Here is a 17,320-nt window from a genome sequence, read left to right on the forward strand (position 1 = left end):
GTGGATGTTTGGATAACGATGGAGCGGAACAAACTTAACCAGAAAGCAAAGATGGCAGAGAGAGAAAATAAAAGGTAAACAGTGAAAATAAAGGAAAAGATTGACATAGACTGTATGAAAATAAATTTAATATTTATATGCAGAGCAAAGCATAAAAATAAAAATGAGACAAGAAGTCAGTGTAGGACAGGGACAGAGGAGGTGAGGGACGAGTGAGACAGGGTTTCTGCAGGAACACAGTGACAAGGTGAAGAGCCCTATAGGAACCCATGTTTCTACTTTCATAATGCGCTTCATTTCCAGTAATAAAAACAGAAATCTTCAAGGTTTAGTCTATGATTTTTTTTTTAAACAAAGGCATAAATGAAAGTTGCAAAGTTAGCATAAGTGAGTTTAAAAAAACGTCTAAGTCCTATTAGAGCTTTTAAACGGATGCTAAAGGAAAAAAACAAGGGGAGACAATACTGACCTACAGTCTTCTGACGTACAATACTTCTTGCTTTTTCAATGCCCGGTGAGCCAGCAGTGGTGGCGCTTCGCTGCCTCATGGCTGCTGCCTGACCCGGTTGGTCTCTGCTCCAACCTCGAGAAAAGGAGCGGTCCACAACCTGTCGCTGATTCTCTGTACCAAAAGCTGGAGTACCAACAGGTGAAACAAGCAGCCTCTGTTTACTGTGGTTATATTCCATGTTTTCATTCCAAGGATCATAAGTTCATAGGTTGTTTTCACATGAAAATTTAGAGACGTGGCATTAAAAACAACTCACTATGTTACAAAACTGCTAACACAAAACGATGTGAGTAAACTGTGCAGGTTTCTTGTGACAGACTAACCCTTTCCTTTGTGCTTCTTCTGTTTTTGTTCACTGAGTTTGTCCAGAGGGAGCTCATTCAGATCAACACTGTACAAATTCCTTGCCAACACCTAGGATAGAAACACGCAGACTCTACTTTATCAACTTCCACGTTCCTCATTTCATAATATTCACAAGCTCAGCAGGCAACTTAAAGGGGGAGGCTTTTGTACCTTTGTGAGGGTCTCCATGGTGAGTGACCACTCAGTCACCAACTCCTCCCAGCAGGTCAGGGAGGAGAGGACAGAGAGGAGGTCGTCCCACAGTTCTCTGCTGATGTAAACGTTCAAGTTCCCCTTAATCCAGGCAACTATCAAAGTCTGTACAGAAACAAACAGCAAACCATAAAGTGGCACAGTGGAAGTGGTTGTAAGATTAAAACAACACGTCTAAATATACATACATATTCAAAACAATACAGGTGCAACAGTGTTCCTGGTCCATGTTTATTTTTGGGCAGGTAAAACCAATTGTTTTTCAATGTCCTACTGGCAAAATGACAAAACACCAACTTTACAGTTGTGTACCTGAAAGATGGGCCCTGCCAGCCTGCCTGACAGTGTATTGCTCTTCTTGCCTTGAGGCATGATGGACGGAGGTCTTTTCATAACAGACTCTGTCACCCTCAGCAGAACTAATAAGATCTGCTCCCTACGATCAAAAACACGCACACTTCTTAAACAAATGTGTAATTATTAAGACGTGGAAGGGTTAGATTTGTTTGTTTTTTTACCATGTTTTCTGGTCCATGGTTTCGTGCATGACGAGGCTGCGGTAGATGTTCAGGACTCGCTTGCACATGTCAACATGCTCCTCCAAAAGGATTTTGATGTCATTAGCAGGTTCCAGCAGGAAAACGTTGGCAGAATGAGTGATAAATACCTAAAGTAGAAAACCACAATAAATTTTAAAAAAGCACAGAATATATAAAATAGTAAACAAAAGACTCTTCGACATTTACAGTTAAAAGGACTCATACTTGTAGTGTTGTTTGGGCTCCAGCATGAACACTGTATTCCAGCATTTCACTGTCCATCTCTTTGTTCATTCCCTGAAATAAATGCATAAATACATGCACCACTTACATAACTATTTACATAAATATTAATTATGCAAAAGGTTTCAGGACAGGTTTACCTCATCTTCTTTGTCTCCAAGCTGAGAGCCTGAATCCAGGCTGGTAGCAGCAGGGACAGGATAGGGCCCTTCATCAGGATCCTTCATGAACACGGGCTTGTCCTCCATGGAGATCCACTCCTGGTAAACACGGACCACTTTTCGCATCGCAGCTGCCTCACACATCGGAAGAAGAAACGCCTGCACATGTAGAGACACATGAGAAAAAAAAGGGACTGAGGATGCGGCACATAAAATCCAACGAATGAAGATTGTCAATCTATCTATTTTAGCTGCTGCATGAAGAAACCCACACATGATCCAACAACGATTGGACCAATATTTTGACAACTGGATGATAGACCTGCTTTAGCATTAGCAAATAATTTTGTATGTTTTGTTTTGTTATTCTTTATATAAACACAGGGTTCCATAAAAATATGTAAAAAACAAAGTAAATCTAAATAATACCTAAATATAGAAATATCTTCTTCATAGACAATGTAATTAATTACTTTTATGCTATTTAAACACATTTTTTTTACATTATGTCAACACAATTGAGAACTAGAAAAATGTAAACGTTGAGTGCTGAATGACTGCCGAAATCTGCTATAATAGCTGAAACTCAGTTATTAAAGCTAAAAAAACAAATCACTAAGTAAAATCTAAAAGGAGTAAAATGTAGCTAAAAGCCAATAGTAAAGAAAACAACAATAGAAAAACTATAGCTAAAAGGAAAATAGTAGCGAATACGCAAGCTAAAAGCAGTAAGAAAAACTATTGCTAAAAACAGCAAAAATTTAGCTTATAATTAAAAGTAGCCAAAGGCTAGCTAAAAGTAGCAAACTTGAAGCTACAAATCTAAGATGAAAAACAAGCAAGCTTGCTAAGCAGATTTCTTAGAGAACAATGTTTTTGAAGGAAATGAACGGATTTCTGTTTCTATAGAGAAAAGTTTTGCAAACAAAATTAAATATTTGAAAAAATACAAAAATGACAGAAACCAAACTCATAGCACCCATTTTTTTTTAAATGAGGTGAAAATTTTAATCTATGAATGACTAAAATAACACAAAGTAGTTACGCTATAAAAAAGCAGTAAACAGTGGTGGGAATGCTGATAACATTCTTATTTAAATACCAGCAAGAGTAATATTACCAGTAAAATCCCAACAATCATAATTACCTAAACTACAGTTACTGTCAGTTATTAAACATTCCTCATCAATGATAAATAATTATTTCTCCTTCACCTGTCTGAAGATCTCTATGATGAAGTTGACGTTGGTTCTGGAGTTGGTCAGGACCCTCCTCACCACCTCCATGTCGGTCAGCTGCTCTTCATCCATGGAGCACAGCGAGGAGGAGCTGGGTTCTCTCTCCGTCAGCGTGGAAGTGTTGGAGTGGCTTTGTTCAGGTTCCATCCCTGGACCCCCAGAGGCCCCCAGGCTACCTCCTGCAGGCCCTATGGAGCTACCGCTTCCTTCTAGGTGGCTTTCAGACCGAATACCTCCTCCACCGCTGTCGTCAGAGCTGCCTGCAGACCGAGAAGCCAGTCCAGCTGCTGCTCGCTGGGTTAAGAAACACTATTAGTCTCCAAAAAGTCTTGGTAAAACCATTAAAACTGTGTACAACTTACCTGTATGTTTTTTGGAACGTTTTCTCCTTCAGTTCCCGGGATTTGCGTTTGTGTGTTGGGACGTGGTTCCAACCAGAACGAAACCAGCCAGCGGACAAAAATGACTCGGGCCTGAAGGAAACTCTCTTTGGTGCAGTACTGAGCTTCACCGCCATCCTGCTCTCTGCGCAACATGCTGTAGTACGGTTTAGGACGCATCTGAGGGACATCTGCGGGGAAAGATAAAAAAAAATGTATAATAATGTTTATGCTGTTAAGAAACATGGGGAAAATCATCCCTTATAGTCCAAGAACTGACCTAAAATAGGGTTGTAAAGGCTTGTTTCCATGGCGAAGTTGGGAAATATGTGAGGAAGGTAAAACTTCCTAAAGTGGCCAAAGAGGAAGCTGAAGCCACGTTCATGGTTCTCTTTACACCGCCACTCTAGAGACTTTGCCTAGTCGAAGCAAAACGCACAAAAACAACCAAACATTGTGTTATAAAGAGGGCGCACAATACAGGAGCAAGCGGAGAAGAGCACCATTGTTTCACGCGGAGAATGTTATCAGTGTGTGCACGCCTGCACGCATGTGAGCGACAGCAGCAAGCAAAGGAAATACAAGCACAAAGGTTGTGCTAAAAAAAAGATGCAAAGTGTATTTTAAGTGGTTAATGATTCCAGAAAGGATTGTGATTGATATTGTTGCTTCAAATGTGCGCATGTCAATAAAGATGACCTTGTTTGTTCCTTGTGTTAGTTACATTAGTAAAGCAATGCAAGATTGTTGTGTTAATTGTGTTAGTAAAAAAGGATAATACCTGGTTTACCATGTATTTCAGCAGAGCTTCCAGAAAGTAGGCAGTGAGATCTTCCTGGTTTTTGTCTCCTGACTGGGGAGCAACCAACGGTGTAATTTCTTCAGGAGTTACTTGAGCTGCGAAGGAAAAATAAGGGCATTAATACATTTGACATGACAAAAAACTGCTTCATGTATCTTTGTTTTAAAAACAACTACAAGGTCACATTTACTAAAGCTACAACATATGTCTGAGTGTTTTTGTTGAACTAACTCTCAGTCAGGCTCAGCGGCGGGTTGATCAGAGTGTCCAGCGTTCGTGGGGACCCGTGACAAACGGGAGCAGGAAAACCAGGAATCAAACATGCGAACATGCAGAGCTGCTCGAGCTCCGCGTTGCTCTGCAGAGCCTGCATCCACAACAAAAACAAGCGCACGCCTTCACGACGGATCTACAAAATAAAATAGAAGGGGGGAAAAAAGGCAGCATTAGGAAAGTAAACGCCAAAATAGTGCACGCTTATTGGATTTTTTTTATATATTTTTTTTTCTCAAATAACTTTATAAACCACAACTTTAAATGTTTTTCTGGCCATGGAGTATTAGGACCTAAAGAAAAAAACAATAAAGCTGACTTACATTAAAAACAAACACTTAAATCAAATCAGATCAGTACCTTTAAGGAGTTTCCAGTGTGCAACAACTTCTTGAGAATTAACCCTGAAAGAAAAATGAGAAACAACTCGTTTTATTTACTCGTGCATTAAACTAAATCTTCATCATCAAACAACAAAAATGATCTGAAATGCACTTAAGATGAGTTGATGCATACAGGAATTGAAAACCGCTTGTTTTTTTACATAACATGTGATGTTCAATCAAATACTCAAATCTCAACTTTAAAATAAGCGGCAGAGAAGAGAAGTTACCAATGCTGTGAAACTGCCATCGCCTCTGGATCCTCTCTGGCAGAAGCTGGAGGATTTTCTAAACGACAAAATAAATACACATTTATTGTTACAACTGCCATATAAAGTTTGTTGAACACACTGGATGAGTTTTATCATGCCAGCTTTTAATGAAGGGATGACCATCAACATAAACTCATTCTTTTTTATTGATACGTTACGATTAGAATCACAAACATTAAGTGACTGTTCACTTGAAATGAACAACTTGTTGAAATCAGCAGAATTGCTACATAGGTTAAATTTATTAAACTTTTTAAAATAACCAAGAATGTTTTAAAACCATAAACAATTATTAGGAAACAACTATTTTAACTTTAAATGTCTTTAACAAGATGTTTATGATGGTTTAATCATCAGAGAGCAGATTTATTAAAAAAAATATATATATAATTTTGAACACAGCGATATTTTTAATTGCCTTTAGCAAAGCAAGAGTTAAACCAAATAGATCACTTGTTTTTGGTCATGCCTGTTTACCTATTCAATGATCAAGTAGGAAAATTTAAATGCAGCAACTGCTACCACCAGCTATAACCCATAATTTAGTATTCAAAGCAAAATGTATTCATCATTTTTAAGTTGATAAGTTTTTCTGAGAGTTGCTAAATGTTTATTTTTCGTTTTTTATTTTGGCTGCTCCTTTCTTAAGGGGTCCACAGAGCGAGCAATCTCTCAAGCAAGATCTGGAAAGGGTTTTACGCTGGCTGCCCATCCTGATGCAACCTGGGCTCGAACTTGCAACCTCAGGATTACAAGACAGCGGCACTGATCTATTGTTATATTATGTTAAATAAATAGAAAAAAAACATCTGTTATATAAAACATCTGTTATATATCAGCTGATTTCTAAAGCTCAGCATTGGCTATAGAAAACTCATATTGGTAGACCTCTAAAGAGGTTAATCTTAATTTTTTTGTGTGTTTAAGATAAAACTTCTTAAAACCTGAAGAGATTAATTGTCCATTTTAACTCAAATACTTATCATTTAAAGCAAACAAACCCCTGAAATAAAAGATGTTTTTTGTTCATACCTTTAGGTTTCATTATAACTAAGAACCTTTATTCCTATTTTTTATCTAAATAATCTCTGAAAGAATATATTTAAAACAATGGAAGGGTATGGTTAAAAAAAAAAAAGCACTTAGTTTGAAAAGCAAACGTACATTAACATCCAAAAAATGTGCACACCCTCTAAACAGGTTACATCATTTTGTTTTGCTTTGTCCCAATTTGCTCTCGACTCATTTTTTTTTTCTGCTCTGCTCTTACGTTTAAAAGTGTAAAAGGGTAAATTGAGGTCACACAAACATGTTATCTTATCCTGGCTACTCCCCCAGCATCACCGCCAAATGCCAACGGTCTAAGAAAGTCTGGGATCAATGCCAGCTGGTGTTATGGTACTGCCCGAGACCACATACAGAAAGTTTGAGCTCATGGAAACACAAGCACCTCAGTGATTTAGTCTTGTTTTTCTTTTTCTCCAGTTTAATTTTTTTTATCTTAAAATATCTACATTAACCTTTACTCTTACACTTGAATAGGATTTAGATTCAACAAACTAGTGCATAAAGTAATTTGATTCCAGGAGTGAATTAAATTAAGACTGGCTTTTGAAAACTACGTTTTGGGAGATTTGTAAGATTTTGTCACCTCAAAGATGAAGAGGATTGAGTCCAGCTCCTCCCTCTGAGATTTATGAACTGGAAAACACAAAATAGTGTGAAAACAGCACAAAAACACAGCCTGAGGATGATTTATGATTTCTGTATACCCGCAGAAGCAGCATTTGCTAAAAATAAACCGCTTTTGACCAAGCAATGATAAAACTTACCTTTCTGCTTGAGGCTGACCTCAATGGTGACAAAGTTTTCAAAGAAGACATAGTAGATATGAGAATAGTAGAGGTCAAAGAACTGCTTCAGGTCAGGAGCCTCTGAGTTTTCTGTAAGAAAACAAATAAACCTGAAATTAGTTGAGAAGCATAAAAGGAAGGAAATGCCAAGAATTACCGTTAAAAGGTTGTACTGGTTTCTACAGAATTTGTATTGTTTTTCTCTTCATTAGCACTCATCAATTGTTTTTATTATTATTATTATTTTGACTCAATTTTTCAGTATTTTCTACTCCAAGAGATATATTCAGTGTAAAACAGAAAACACAAACGATAAAAGTTGGTCCTGGATAATACGATGAAACCACATTTTTCTTACTCGTCTCTTTCCTCCGTCATCACAATGCTCGCAACAACCTCCATGGGTTTTAGCCTCCATTCTCTAAATCACGCACATACATTGAGAGCAGTGAGTTAAATATATTACTGGAATATATCTAACAAGGTTGAGTAAGGTCCTCTGGGTGGACTAGGTTGGGGACCTGACGCAACCTTGTTAGATACCTGGACTATTGAGCATGCATTAGGACTTATTGGAATATAGCTTTTATTTTTGATTAATTGCAATCCTTTCTGACAGATATTAATTACACCTATTGATATTGCGATGACACTAGTTTTTTTGATAATACTGTACATCTGTGGTAAAAATAAAAGTATGCAATTATGACTCCTAAAAATACAAGTGAAGTGGTGTGATTTAAATCTAGTTTTTTCATCCATTAATAGTCAAAAAATGTGTTCATGGAGAAGTTTAAATGCATCTGTAGTATTGAAGGCAATGCCTTAATGTGAAGAGAACAATAATCAGTCTTCTCATTACAGGAAGTACAGAACAGTTGAGAAATGTATCCTCCCCTCCTGCATCTGACTTCTCTAATTCACTTCAGCTCTGTGAAGCTGCAGCTGAACACATGCAGGGCATGATTGAGGTTCCAGGGACAGTTTATTGTAGAATCACAGGTTTATGTACTGTAATTTTGGACCACAGCACGACTGACTCAATAGCTGGAAGACAAAACGCATGCAGTTCTGTACAGGCATCGCTGTAGTTCAGGTCAAATCAGAGACATTACATGAGTGTGTTTGACTCGCGCAGACATGCATGGACAAACTCACATTCAGGTGCCTCTGGGTTCAGTTAATGAAAACTACAAGGTAAACTCTGAGGCTGTTAGTATCAGGGTGGTTGTACTTGAAAGGTCTCAGATAAGATATTTTATTTTTTTCACATTCGAACACAACTTGACCCATTTAAAGTGTCTGATTTTAATAGATTAAATTTCAACCTCAAGATATTAGATGATATTGCCATGATGCCATGATATTAAAGAGAAGATTAAGATTTATTGATATTTTTACTGGGGACAAAAGCCACCTCCAACAAGCTTAAAGTGGCCCATGGGCCACCAGTTGATAATCACAGTTAGCAGGTTATTGCGGCTCTGAACACTTTTAATTTAGTAAATGAAGGTGTAAAAATGGCTCTTTTGATTGTAAAGGTTGCAGACCCCTGCTTTAATCTGTATAAACTTTGTTTTGGATGAATTATTATTCATAATATGTTACATACAAGATTTTATATGTGATGGTTAAACTAAGAAATCCAGCCACTGGAATAAACAGCATTTCCTGTTTTTGTAATAACTGGTGTTAAACACGAAGGAGAAAATTGGAAATGAAGGAAGCGTTTTGAACAAAACTACTCAAACTGTTTTGTAGAAGAAAACGCTGTCGTTTTGCTCTCAAGTCTTTCTGTTCTTGCTGTTTTGTAGTGCGAGTCTCTGTGGTTGCTATCATAATTTTGAGTTCCCGTGGAGCACATAAAGTGGGGCACACCCATTTCACACAAACATACAGAAAAACAGAGGAAGTCGAGCTACTGTACAGGACACAGAGAGGAAATACTCAAGGCTATTTCCCTCTCAGCTGTTTGCTAAATGCTCACACAAGCACTCACACTCTCCATCACTTATTAATATATATGCTCATCCTCCCATTTCTCCCACACATTCCAAGTTGAATTTGTGTTAAATGATCAGGAAAAACACTCATGACGTCTCACTCTTCAGGTTTTCGGGCAGTCTGCAGGCACACCCCTGCAGAAATCAAAGCAAACTGACTGGATGTCTGCATTTTAAAGTCAGTTTTACACACATAATTCTGCTTTAATTAAAGATCAAATTATCTTAAAACAAAAATAAAGCATTTAGTATAGTTTAAGCTTCACTACCTGATCTTACAGTCTTCTTTGTTGTTATTTATTATTGTCCTAGCAATGTTAGTCTTCTAAATAATGTATATTTAGCAACTTTTAAAATTTAAACATACTTAATATGTAGACTTATATCTACAAAAAGTAACGGATCAATTACTACTGTATTTGTAAAGTACATAATTCATCCCTATAAACAAAACAGCTTTTCCATGTAATAATAATGGAATCTGCTGTGTTTAACAGATTAAACGTAGAGAACTGTGGCAAATGTTACAAGTTTTTATATACTTTTAATAGAAACAACTGAATTGACAAACGGATAAGCTCATAAAATGAAACAAGCGGAATTATATGCGTATTTATTTACAGTGGAAGCTAAGATTTTCGAGATAGACATGCAGACTGTTAGCTAACCTTTTAGCTGCTCCTTAACTATGTTGTTTTTTACTCACCTATGACTATTCTAAGATGCTTGAGCCTGGTCAAAACGTCCTTCTTTGGGTCCAACACTTTCTGTGTTGATTTTTTAACGTCCCCATGAGTTTTTTTGGAAAACATTCCTGAGGCAGGAGAGACAAGAATGCGAAATACACAAGAAGAAGGGGCTAGGCTGTACACAGCTGCTCAAACGCAGCCTCAGTCGGAGTTAATCTTCAAACTGGAACCGAAAAAACCTGTTCCTCCTTGGTCATTTATCAACCCTGCGCTGCGGGTTAGCAGCTCCCCGTTATGGCGCCAGAAACGTCCAAGAGTAAAATCGATCGCATCGTTTAAACTAGACAAAAATGTGCAGCGCAGAAGGGAAACAAATCCATCCTCCCGCAGCATTAAGGGCTAGCTAACTGGTTAGCTGTCCACTTAGAAAATATCCTGACAGGATGCAAAAAAAAAAAGATTTGAAATAAATTAGAAACAAAACATTTTGAATTGTTTGTAAAGTAAAATAATATTCTAGAGTATTATATAAGTTTATTTAATTTAATTAAATATAGGTCATAAATTTACTGTGATTTCATTTAAGGTTTTTAACTCCCTTTCTGGATTAGGCATGATTGCTTCGCTTTGTGCGGGATTGTGGGTAGTGTCGTTTTAGTCTCGCGTATCAGAACGTTGATTACGGACATTTGGTGACATAGAAAACTACAATTCCCAAAACAAACAAAGAGCGCCTTACTGAGATTTGTTTTTAGCATAGCAGAGATAAATGGTGGTCGAAGAAAATTGAGTTATCATTTTCTGCGATAAATCTTTCCTCTTTAAACATTCATACAAGGGTTCCGTTTCTTACCACCCTGTGAGTTGGAATTCAAGCTTAACTACAATTGTATTATTGTATAAATATGTGATAATATATTTTCTCCTTAACTTACCCTCGTGCTAATACGCTAACAAATGCTAACTGCCCTGAGCTGTTTTTTTAGTTGAAATGTTGCGTGACCGATAAACTTTTTCATTTTGTTAACTTGAATTTTAAAATTGACATACACATTTTATTAATTGATTAAGTGTATTTGAAGATGGTTAATCATTAACTAGTTTCTACTGTTCAACAGTCTCAGTTCGACAACAATTTTCATGGTCCACCACAGAAAAACAGGATAAGCATTTTTATTATTTATTCTTCTTTAAATCGTTTACATGTTCATAAAGTAATCAAAATATTTAATTGTAAGTATTTTCATCTACATGTGTATTTTAAATTTGGCACATAAGGCTTCAGGAACATTAATACTGAGTATATTAGTGCGTGTTCGTTGACTTTTTAAGATGTCCAAGCAGATTGTGCATAACTACAGATTGTGAAGAAACTCTAAAACAAGTTCTCTGCCGTCTTAAACAAAATAAATCCAATAATTAAAATGTAAAATTATATCTGCTCTGTGAAACAGTTGCTAAATCCATATTTTTCTGTCCAAAAGCATTGCTCTGGGTGTCATGCCAGTGCATCGTGACCGAGAGAAAAAGGAGAGTACAGCTGAAGAGATGGAGGTGGAGGAGCATGAGCACGAAGCATCCAGCACAGAAGAGGAGGATTCTGAAACCTCCTCTGTTTCTGAGGATGGAGACAGTTCTGGTGAGAAACTAAAGGTTAAAAAATGAGGACTGTCTTATTACAGATTAACTAACATAAAGAAAAACTTTACTAGAGTTCATGATTCTGTTAAGATGTTATTTACAAGTGATCATGCTGATTCTCAGGGTGTTATCGTGAAAGCATTGTTTTCCATTACAGTCAACTTTCATGGTCTGTGTTTGGTTCCTTATGATGTTTTAGAAATGGATGAAGAAGACTGTGAGCGGAGGAGAATAGAGTGTCTGGATGAAATGTCTAACCTGGAGAAACAGTTCAATGATCTCAAAGACCAGTGAGACGCACACTGATTTATTTAAAGTGTGCTTTAAATTTTAAGAAGAAGCACAAACAACAATCTGTACTGGTGTATGCAATAATTGTGTGCAGGTTGTATCGAGAGCGGCTCAGTCAGGTGAACACCAAGCTGGCAGAGGTGGAGGCTGGCCGAGCTGCCGAATATCTTGAGCCTCTAGCGGTGCTGCTGGAGAACATGCAGGTCCGCACCAAGGTGGCAGGTAACTTTACACAGACAAACAAAGAAAGGTTTGCACACTTCCCTTATTCTGTTCACCTTATATATGCTGTCTTTGTCAGGTATCTACAGAGAACTGTGTCTGGAGTCTGTTAAGAACAAGTATGATTGTGAAATCCAGGCTGCATGCCAACACTGGGAGGTTAAAAACACACAGATTATCTCAATAACCTTATCCTTAACTAGATCAAGTTTGTCTCGAGTTACCGATTTTATGTTGTTGATGTTTTGTACCTGTGTGCAGAGTGAGAAACTGCTGCTCTTTGACACCGTGCAGAGCGAACTGGAGGAGAAGATTAGAAGACTGGAGGAAGACAGACACAGCATCGATATCACGTCAGGTAAAACAGTGAATAATAGGTTTATTATTGTATATACATGCAGCTTCTATAACATATTTGAGTCTTATTGTGTTTTTGTTCAGAGCTGTGGAATGATGAGATAACGGGAAGAAAGAAAAGGCGCGATGCTTTAAGTCCAGATAAGAAGAGGAGACGACCTTCTGTGGTGTCTGATATCCTTTATATTTCTGTTTTTGCTTACTACTTAAGAAAATGCCTAAATGTTGGAATCCAGATTTGTCCTCAATGTCCTTAACTTTGCTCACGTCCATATATTGTCTATATGCTACCAGATCTGGATATCCTGGAGGACTGGACAGCCATCAGAAAGGTGCAAGTTTGTCTAGTGGTTTGAGAGTTGTTTTGTTTGGTCTGCAGCTTTATATGAGCAGCTTTTAACTGTCATTTATATACATGTTTTGTCCTTCAGGCTGTGGCCACACTGGGTCCACACAGAGGGAGAGCCGACTCTGACAGCTGCTTGTTTTCGTTCAGGCCCTCCGACAGAAACAGGCCAATTCTCAACTGTTGAGACACACATGATTAAAAACCCACGAGGACCTGAAACGCACACACTTTTTCTGCATGTGACCCACACATCTGAACGTTTCTCTTCAGTTCTTGTACACACCTCTCTATCTGACCGTGATCAGAACTCTGCCTTACTTTGACACCAGCTGGTGAACTGGTAGTCACGCACAACAAGGACTCTTGGAGCATTTTTAATCCCTTCAGGCTGATGTCGCTGCTTCAGGTTAGACTCAGGCTTTACATCTCCAACTTTCAGTACCTTTCCTGTTACCGGTGTATAACATTCATGCTAAACTTTTGATTAAAATTTTTTTGTTTGTTTGTTTGTTTTTGAAAAGTTAACAGTCAGAGCAGTTAAAGGTAAACCCCTTCCAGTACATAAGGATGCACAAGTTTTAACATTTATCTTTTCATAAACTGTTAACTTTTCAAACAATATAGGACAAAAATTTCCAGCTACTCCATTTGACTCAAACATCCTTAAAAAAAATAAAAAAACAGCAACTTGATTTTATTCTTTTCATGCAAATAGTTTTGGACATTTGTTTACCTCTCAACTACTCATCCACTTTGTTCATCAATAGCCAACACAGATGAGTGTTGGTCTTTTCACATTAAGACACTCTTAATCTAAACTAAAAACAGTTTGGTTTACTCAAAGATAGGAATCCATAAGCTATTTTGATAAACAGATGTTCTATCAGCACTTCATGGTTTTAAGTATTCACCCATATTTAGTTATGAAAAATTATATGTTGCTGCCTTTGTCTGTTTTCATGATTTGCTTATTGAAAAGTGTTCTTAATGTTTTGTTCAACTCTTCTTGAGTTTTTCTGAGAATTTACAGTTGAGAAAAAAAATTGTTCGAACCAAGAAGTTGCTGTTTTTTGCACCAAGCAATACATCAATAAGGCGAGTCAGTTTTTATTAACATTTTTTATCTTCAGGCTTGAGACATTTTAAAAAGCTCTGGTGTGACCGTTAAGCTGGTCTGTTGTGCCATTGGATCATTTTTTAAAATTCCTTTTATCTGTTTTGTTTGAGAAAAATAATTTGATTGTTATGATGAATTGAAATGTCAGGTGGTTTATAGATTTAACTTTAATGAGCTTCCAGTAGACAAGAATATGCACAAGTATTTGTGCACTTCGGACAAAAATAATTGTACTTTCAATTCTTTACCACTTTGTTGATGACAGTAAACGGTAGAAAGAGCCTTGAAATTTTTACCATTCCAAGAACAACTGGTTTTGTTGGTTTACCGTTTCATTCCTGGTTCATATGTTCAGATTCATGAATTTTGTTAAAATCAGTAATAGTATGGCTCGTAGTGTTTTCAGTATAAATTTGTTTTTTGATGAATCACGTCATAAATGTTATTTTTGGCAGTTTAATGTTTTGATAATTCTGAAGATGGATTTTTCAATTAAAAGATATTTTGCAAATGTTTGTGTTGTTTCTGATAAAACACCGCCAGGTTGAGGAGAATATACAGGTGCTGGTCATAAAATTTGAATATCGTGAAAAAGTTAATTTATTTCAGTAAATCCATTCAAAAAGTGAAACTTGTATATTTATATTCATTCATTACACACAGACTGATATATTTCAAATGTTTATGTTAATGGTGATTGTAACTTGACAATGTAAACTCCAAATTCAGTATCAGAAAATTTGAATATTAATTAAGACCAATAAAAAAGGATTTTTAGAAATGTTGTCTAACTTAAAAGTATGAACATGAAAAGTATGAGCATGTACAGCACTCAATACTTAGTTGTTGCTCCTTTTGCCTGGATTACTGCAGCAATGCAGCGTGACATGGAGTTGATCAGTCTGTGGCACTGCTCAGGTGTTATGAAGCCCAGGTTGCTCTGATAGTGGCCTTCAGCTCTTCTGAATTGTTGGGTCTGGTGTATCACATCTTCCTCTTCACAATACCCCACAGATTTTCTATGGGGTTAAGGTCAGGTGAGTTTGCTGGCCAATTAAGAACAGAGACACCATGGTCCTTAAACCAGGTACATGGTAGCTTTGGCACTGTGTGCAGGTACCAAGTCCTGTTGGAAAATGAAATCTGCATCTCCATAAAGTTGGTCAGCAGCAGGAAGCATGAAGTGCTCCAAAACTTCCTGGTAGATTGCTGCGTTGACCTTGGGACCTCAGAAAACACAGTAGACCAACATCAGCAGATGACATGGCACCGCAAACCATCACTGACAATGAAAATGACACTGGACCTAAAGCAACCTTCTGTGCCTCTCCTCTCTTCCTCCAGACTCTGGGACCTTGACTTCCAAAGGAAATGCAAAATTTACTTTCATCGAGATGCTTCTGATGCTGTCTTTTGTTCAAGAGTGGCTTGACACAGGGAATGTGACAGCTAAAACCCATGTCTTGCATACGTCTATGCATGGTGGTTCTTGAAGCACCGACTCCAGCTGCAGTCCACTTTTTGTGAATCTTCCCCACATTTTGTAATGGGTTTTGTTTCACAATCCTCTCCAGTGTGAGGTTATCTCTATTGCTTGTACACTTTTTTCTACCACATCTTTTCCTTCCCTTCATCTCTAATGTGCTTGGACACAGAGCTCTGTGAACAGCCAGCCTCTTTAGCAATGACCTTTTGTGTCTTGCCCTCCTTGTGCAAGGTGTCAATGGTCGTCTTTTGGACAACTATCAAGTCAGCAGTCTTCCCCATGATTGTGTAGCCTACAGAACTAGACTGAGAGACCATTTAAAGGCCTTTGCAGGTGTTTTGAGTTAATTAGCTGATTAGAGTGTGACACCAGGTGTCTTCAGTATTGAACCTTTTCACAATATTCTGATTTTCTGAGATACTGAATTTGGGGTTTTCATTAGCTGTCCGTTATAAACATCAACATTAAAAGAAATAAACATTTGAAATATATGTGTGTGCAATGAAGGAATATAATATACAAGTTTCACTTTTTGAACGGAATTACTGGAATAAATAAACTTTTTCATGATATTCTAATTTTATGACCAGCACCTGTACATAACCAAAGAGGCGTCGGTGCATTTTTACAGGGCGTTATCTTATTCATATGAATTAAATCTTTAACAGCTTTCCACATAAAAGATTCCAGTGTACAGGGCTTCAAACAAATAATAAAAAAAACAAATATGCTTCAAATAAAACCTGATGTGGAAAAAAATATCAGATTATGTCAAGAATACAGTATGTGGTAGATTTAGCTCCTGACATGCAATAATAGCTAAAAATAAGTTTTAACCTCAGCTCAATGAAAGCAGACGATGTTTTAGTACTTTTCCAAAAGAAAAATGATAATCTATGTCTGAAATGTCATTATAAAGTAAATTTAATCTGCTGGATGTTCCCCCTCATCTTTATCCATGGAGACACAGAACCCAGGGTCTGAATGGTTTCCAAAAAGATCCAAAATTTATATTTTCACAGCCCACAGAGTGTTTTCCCACATCTAAAGATTTCTTTGTAACCAGTTTTTCTGCACCAAACCATCTTCAGATGCCAGATGTACTAAAGAACGTCATTTAGGATCGTTTCTCGACCTGCGCTCATAAATACATTTTGTTCTTTGAATAAAAATATATTATTGTAACATTTAAAATTAGTATTCTGTGAGGTCTTGAACTTCATGATGACCAGTGAAAAATTTGTCATTTTAAGTTGCTCATTTTCCATTTTCCCATCTTTTGACAACAAAACAAGTAATTTCTTTCTAAAGCAATGAATTCTCACATTTCATATCTTCTTCACACTGTCTCCATATTTATTATCCCTGTATTTATTTGGAACATACAAACATTTTGTAGAGTTGGGCTCATGTAATTTTTTTAAATGACAAAGACTGCGGTCAAGTATAATAACATGTTAAAGTGCTGCATATTTAATACAATAAATGCAAGCAGGCTGTGAAATATTTAAAAACATATTAACATAATTACACTCCAATGTTACGGTAGTTCTTGTGACCACTGCAGCAAAACTTTACATAATTACATCAGTGAAATATATAGACCGTTTCGAGAGTCTTTATTATGAATCATCACTTTTTACAAAATTCACAAATGTCTGCTGTAGCGCTCTGAGGGAGCTTCTCTTCCCGTCACATGGAGCTGCAGCTTGCGTTTGTCAAACCTAAGCTGTCTGTAAGTCACCGTGACAGGGTCAGAATGGGCCGTTTAATTGTTGCTCGTGGTTTAAAAGTCCACTGAAATTCACGTGGAGATCTGTGCAGTTAAGACTAGATTTTAGAAAACACTCATTTGACCTCTGATGAATAAACTGTTCAGCCACAGAGTAAAAAAAATACTTGATGAGATCAGATTTGTATCGTTGTCAGATGATACAAATGCTAAAACAGCA

General features: G+C 37.1%; 2 protein-coding genes across 2 annotated transcripts in view; one reads left to right on the top strand and one right to left on the bottom strand.

Moving 5' to 3' along the window:
- ralgapa1 (Ral GTPase activating protein catalytic subunit alpha 1) overlaps positions 1 to 10,046 on the bottom strand; it is a 71,338-nt gene extending 61,292 nt beyond the window's left edge. Inside the window, exons 1-18 of the mRNA XM_037694951.1 lie at positions 9,923 to 10,046; positions 7,193 to 7,303; positions 7,012 to 7,061; positions 5,319 to 5,376; positions 5,066 to 5,109; positions 4,664 to 4,841; positions 4,421 to 4,527; positions 3,911 to 4,049; positions 3,613 to 3,821; positions 3,519 to 3,544; positions 3,227 to 3,452; positions 1,992 to 2,171; positions 1,834 to 1,905; positions 1,588 to 1,736; positions 1,382 to 1,505; positions 1,028 to 1,174; positions 835 to 925; positions 470 to 634 (exon numbers count right to left, since the gene is read on the bottom strand). Of these exons, the coding sequence (XP_037550879.1) occupies positions 470 to 634; positions 835 to 925; positions 1,028 to 1,174; positions 1,382 to 1,505; positions 1,588 to 1,736; positions 1,834 to 1,905; positions 1,992 to 2,171; positions 3,227 to 3,452; positions 3,519 to 3,544; positions 3,613 to 3,821; positions 3,911 to 4,049; positions 4,421 to 4,527; positions 4,664 to 4,841; positions 5,066 to 5,109; positions 5,319 to 5,376; positions 7,012 to 7,061; positions 7,193 to 7,303; positions 9,923 to 10,028 (2,182 nt within the window). The 5' untranslated portion in view covers positions 10,029 to 10,046. The remainder of the gene's footprint in view (positions 1 to 469; positions 635 to 834; positions 926 to 1,027; positions 1,175 to 1,381; positions 1,506 to 1,587; positions 1,737 to 1,833; positions 1,906 to 1,991; positions 2,172 to 3,226; positions 3,453 to 3,518; positions 3,545 to 3,612; positions 3,822 to 3,910; positions 4,050 to 4,420; positions 4,528 to 4,663; positions 4,842 to 5,065; positions 5,110 to 5,318; positions 5,377 to 7,011; positions 7,062 to 7,192; positions 7,304 to 9,922) is intronic.
- Positions 10,047 to 10,638: 592 nt separating this feature from the next.
- On the top strand, positions 10,639 to 14,353 carry brms1la (BRMS1 like transcriptional repressor a). Its single transcript, XM_037695245.1, has 9 exons — positions 10,639 to 10,764; positions 11,390 to 11,544; positions 11,746 to 11,836; positions 11,932 to 12,059; positions 12,139 to 12,218; positions 12,321 to 12,417; positions 12,501 to 12,590; positions 12,684 to 12,748; positions 12,848 to 14,353. Exons 2-9 carry the CDS (start codon positions 11,406 to 11,408, stop codon positions 12,947 to 12,949), a joined length of 792 nt encoding a protein of 263 aa, XP_037551173.1. The 5' UTR covers positions 10,639 to 10,764; positions 11,390 to 11,405; the 3' UTR covers positions 12,950 to 14,353.
- The last annotated feature ends 2,967 nt before the right edge of the window (positions 14,354 to 17,320 follow it).

This window comes from Nematolebias whitei, chromosome 21 (assembly GCF_014905685.2).
Source record: "Nematolebias whitei isolate Nwh7 chromosome 21, NemWhi1, whole genome shotgun sequence".
NCBI classification, from domain to species: Eukaryota; Metazoa; Chordata; class Actinopteri; order Cyprinodontiformes; family Rivulidae; genus Nematolebias; species Nematolebias whitei.

Excerpts from the sequence above, each read along its gene's own strand:
- brms1la (XM_037695245.1), top strand. The coding sequence starts at position 11,406 with ATGCCAGTGCATCGTGACCGAGAGAAAAAGGAGAGTACAGCTGAAGAG. Across the intron at positions 12,060-12,138 it reads GGTCCGCACCAAGGTGGCAG|GTATCTACAGAGAACTGTGT; the intron begins GTAACTTTACAC and ends TGTCTTTGTCAG. Across the intron at positions 12,749-12,847 it reads ACTGGACAGCCATCAGAAAG|GCTGTGGCCACACTGGGTCC; the intron begins GTGCAAGTTTGT and ends TTTGTCCTTCAG.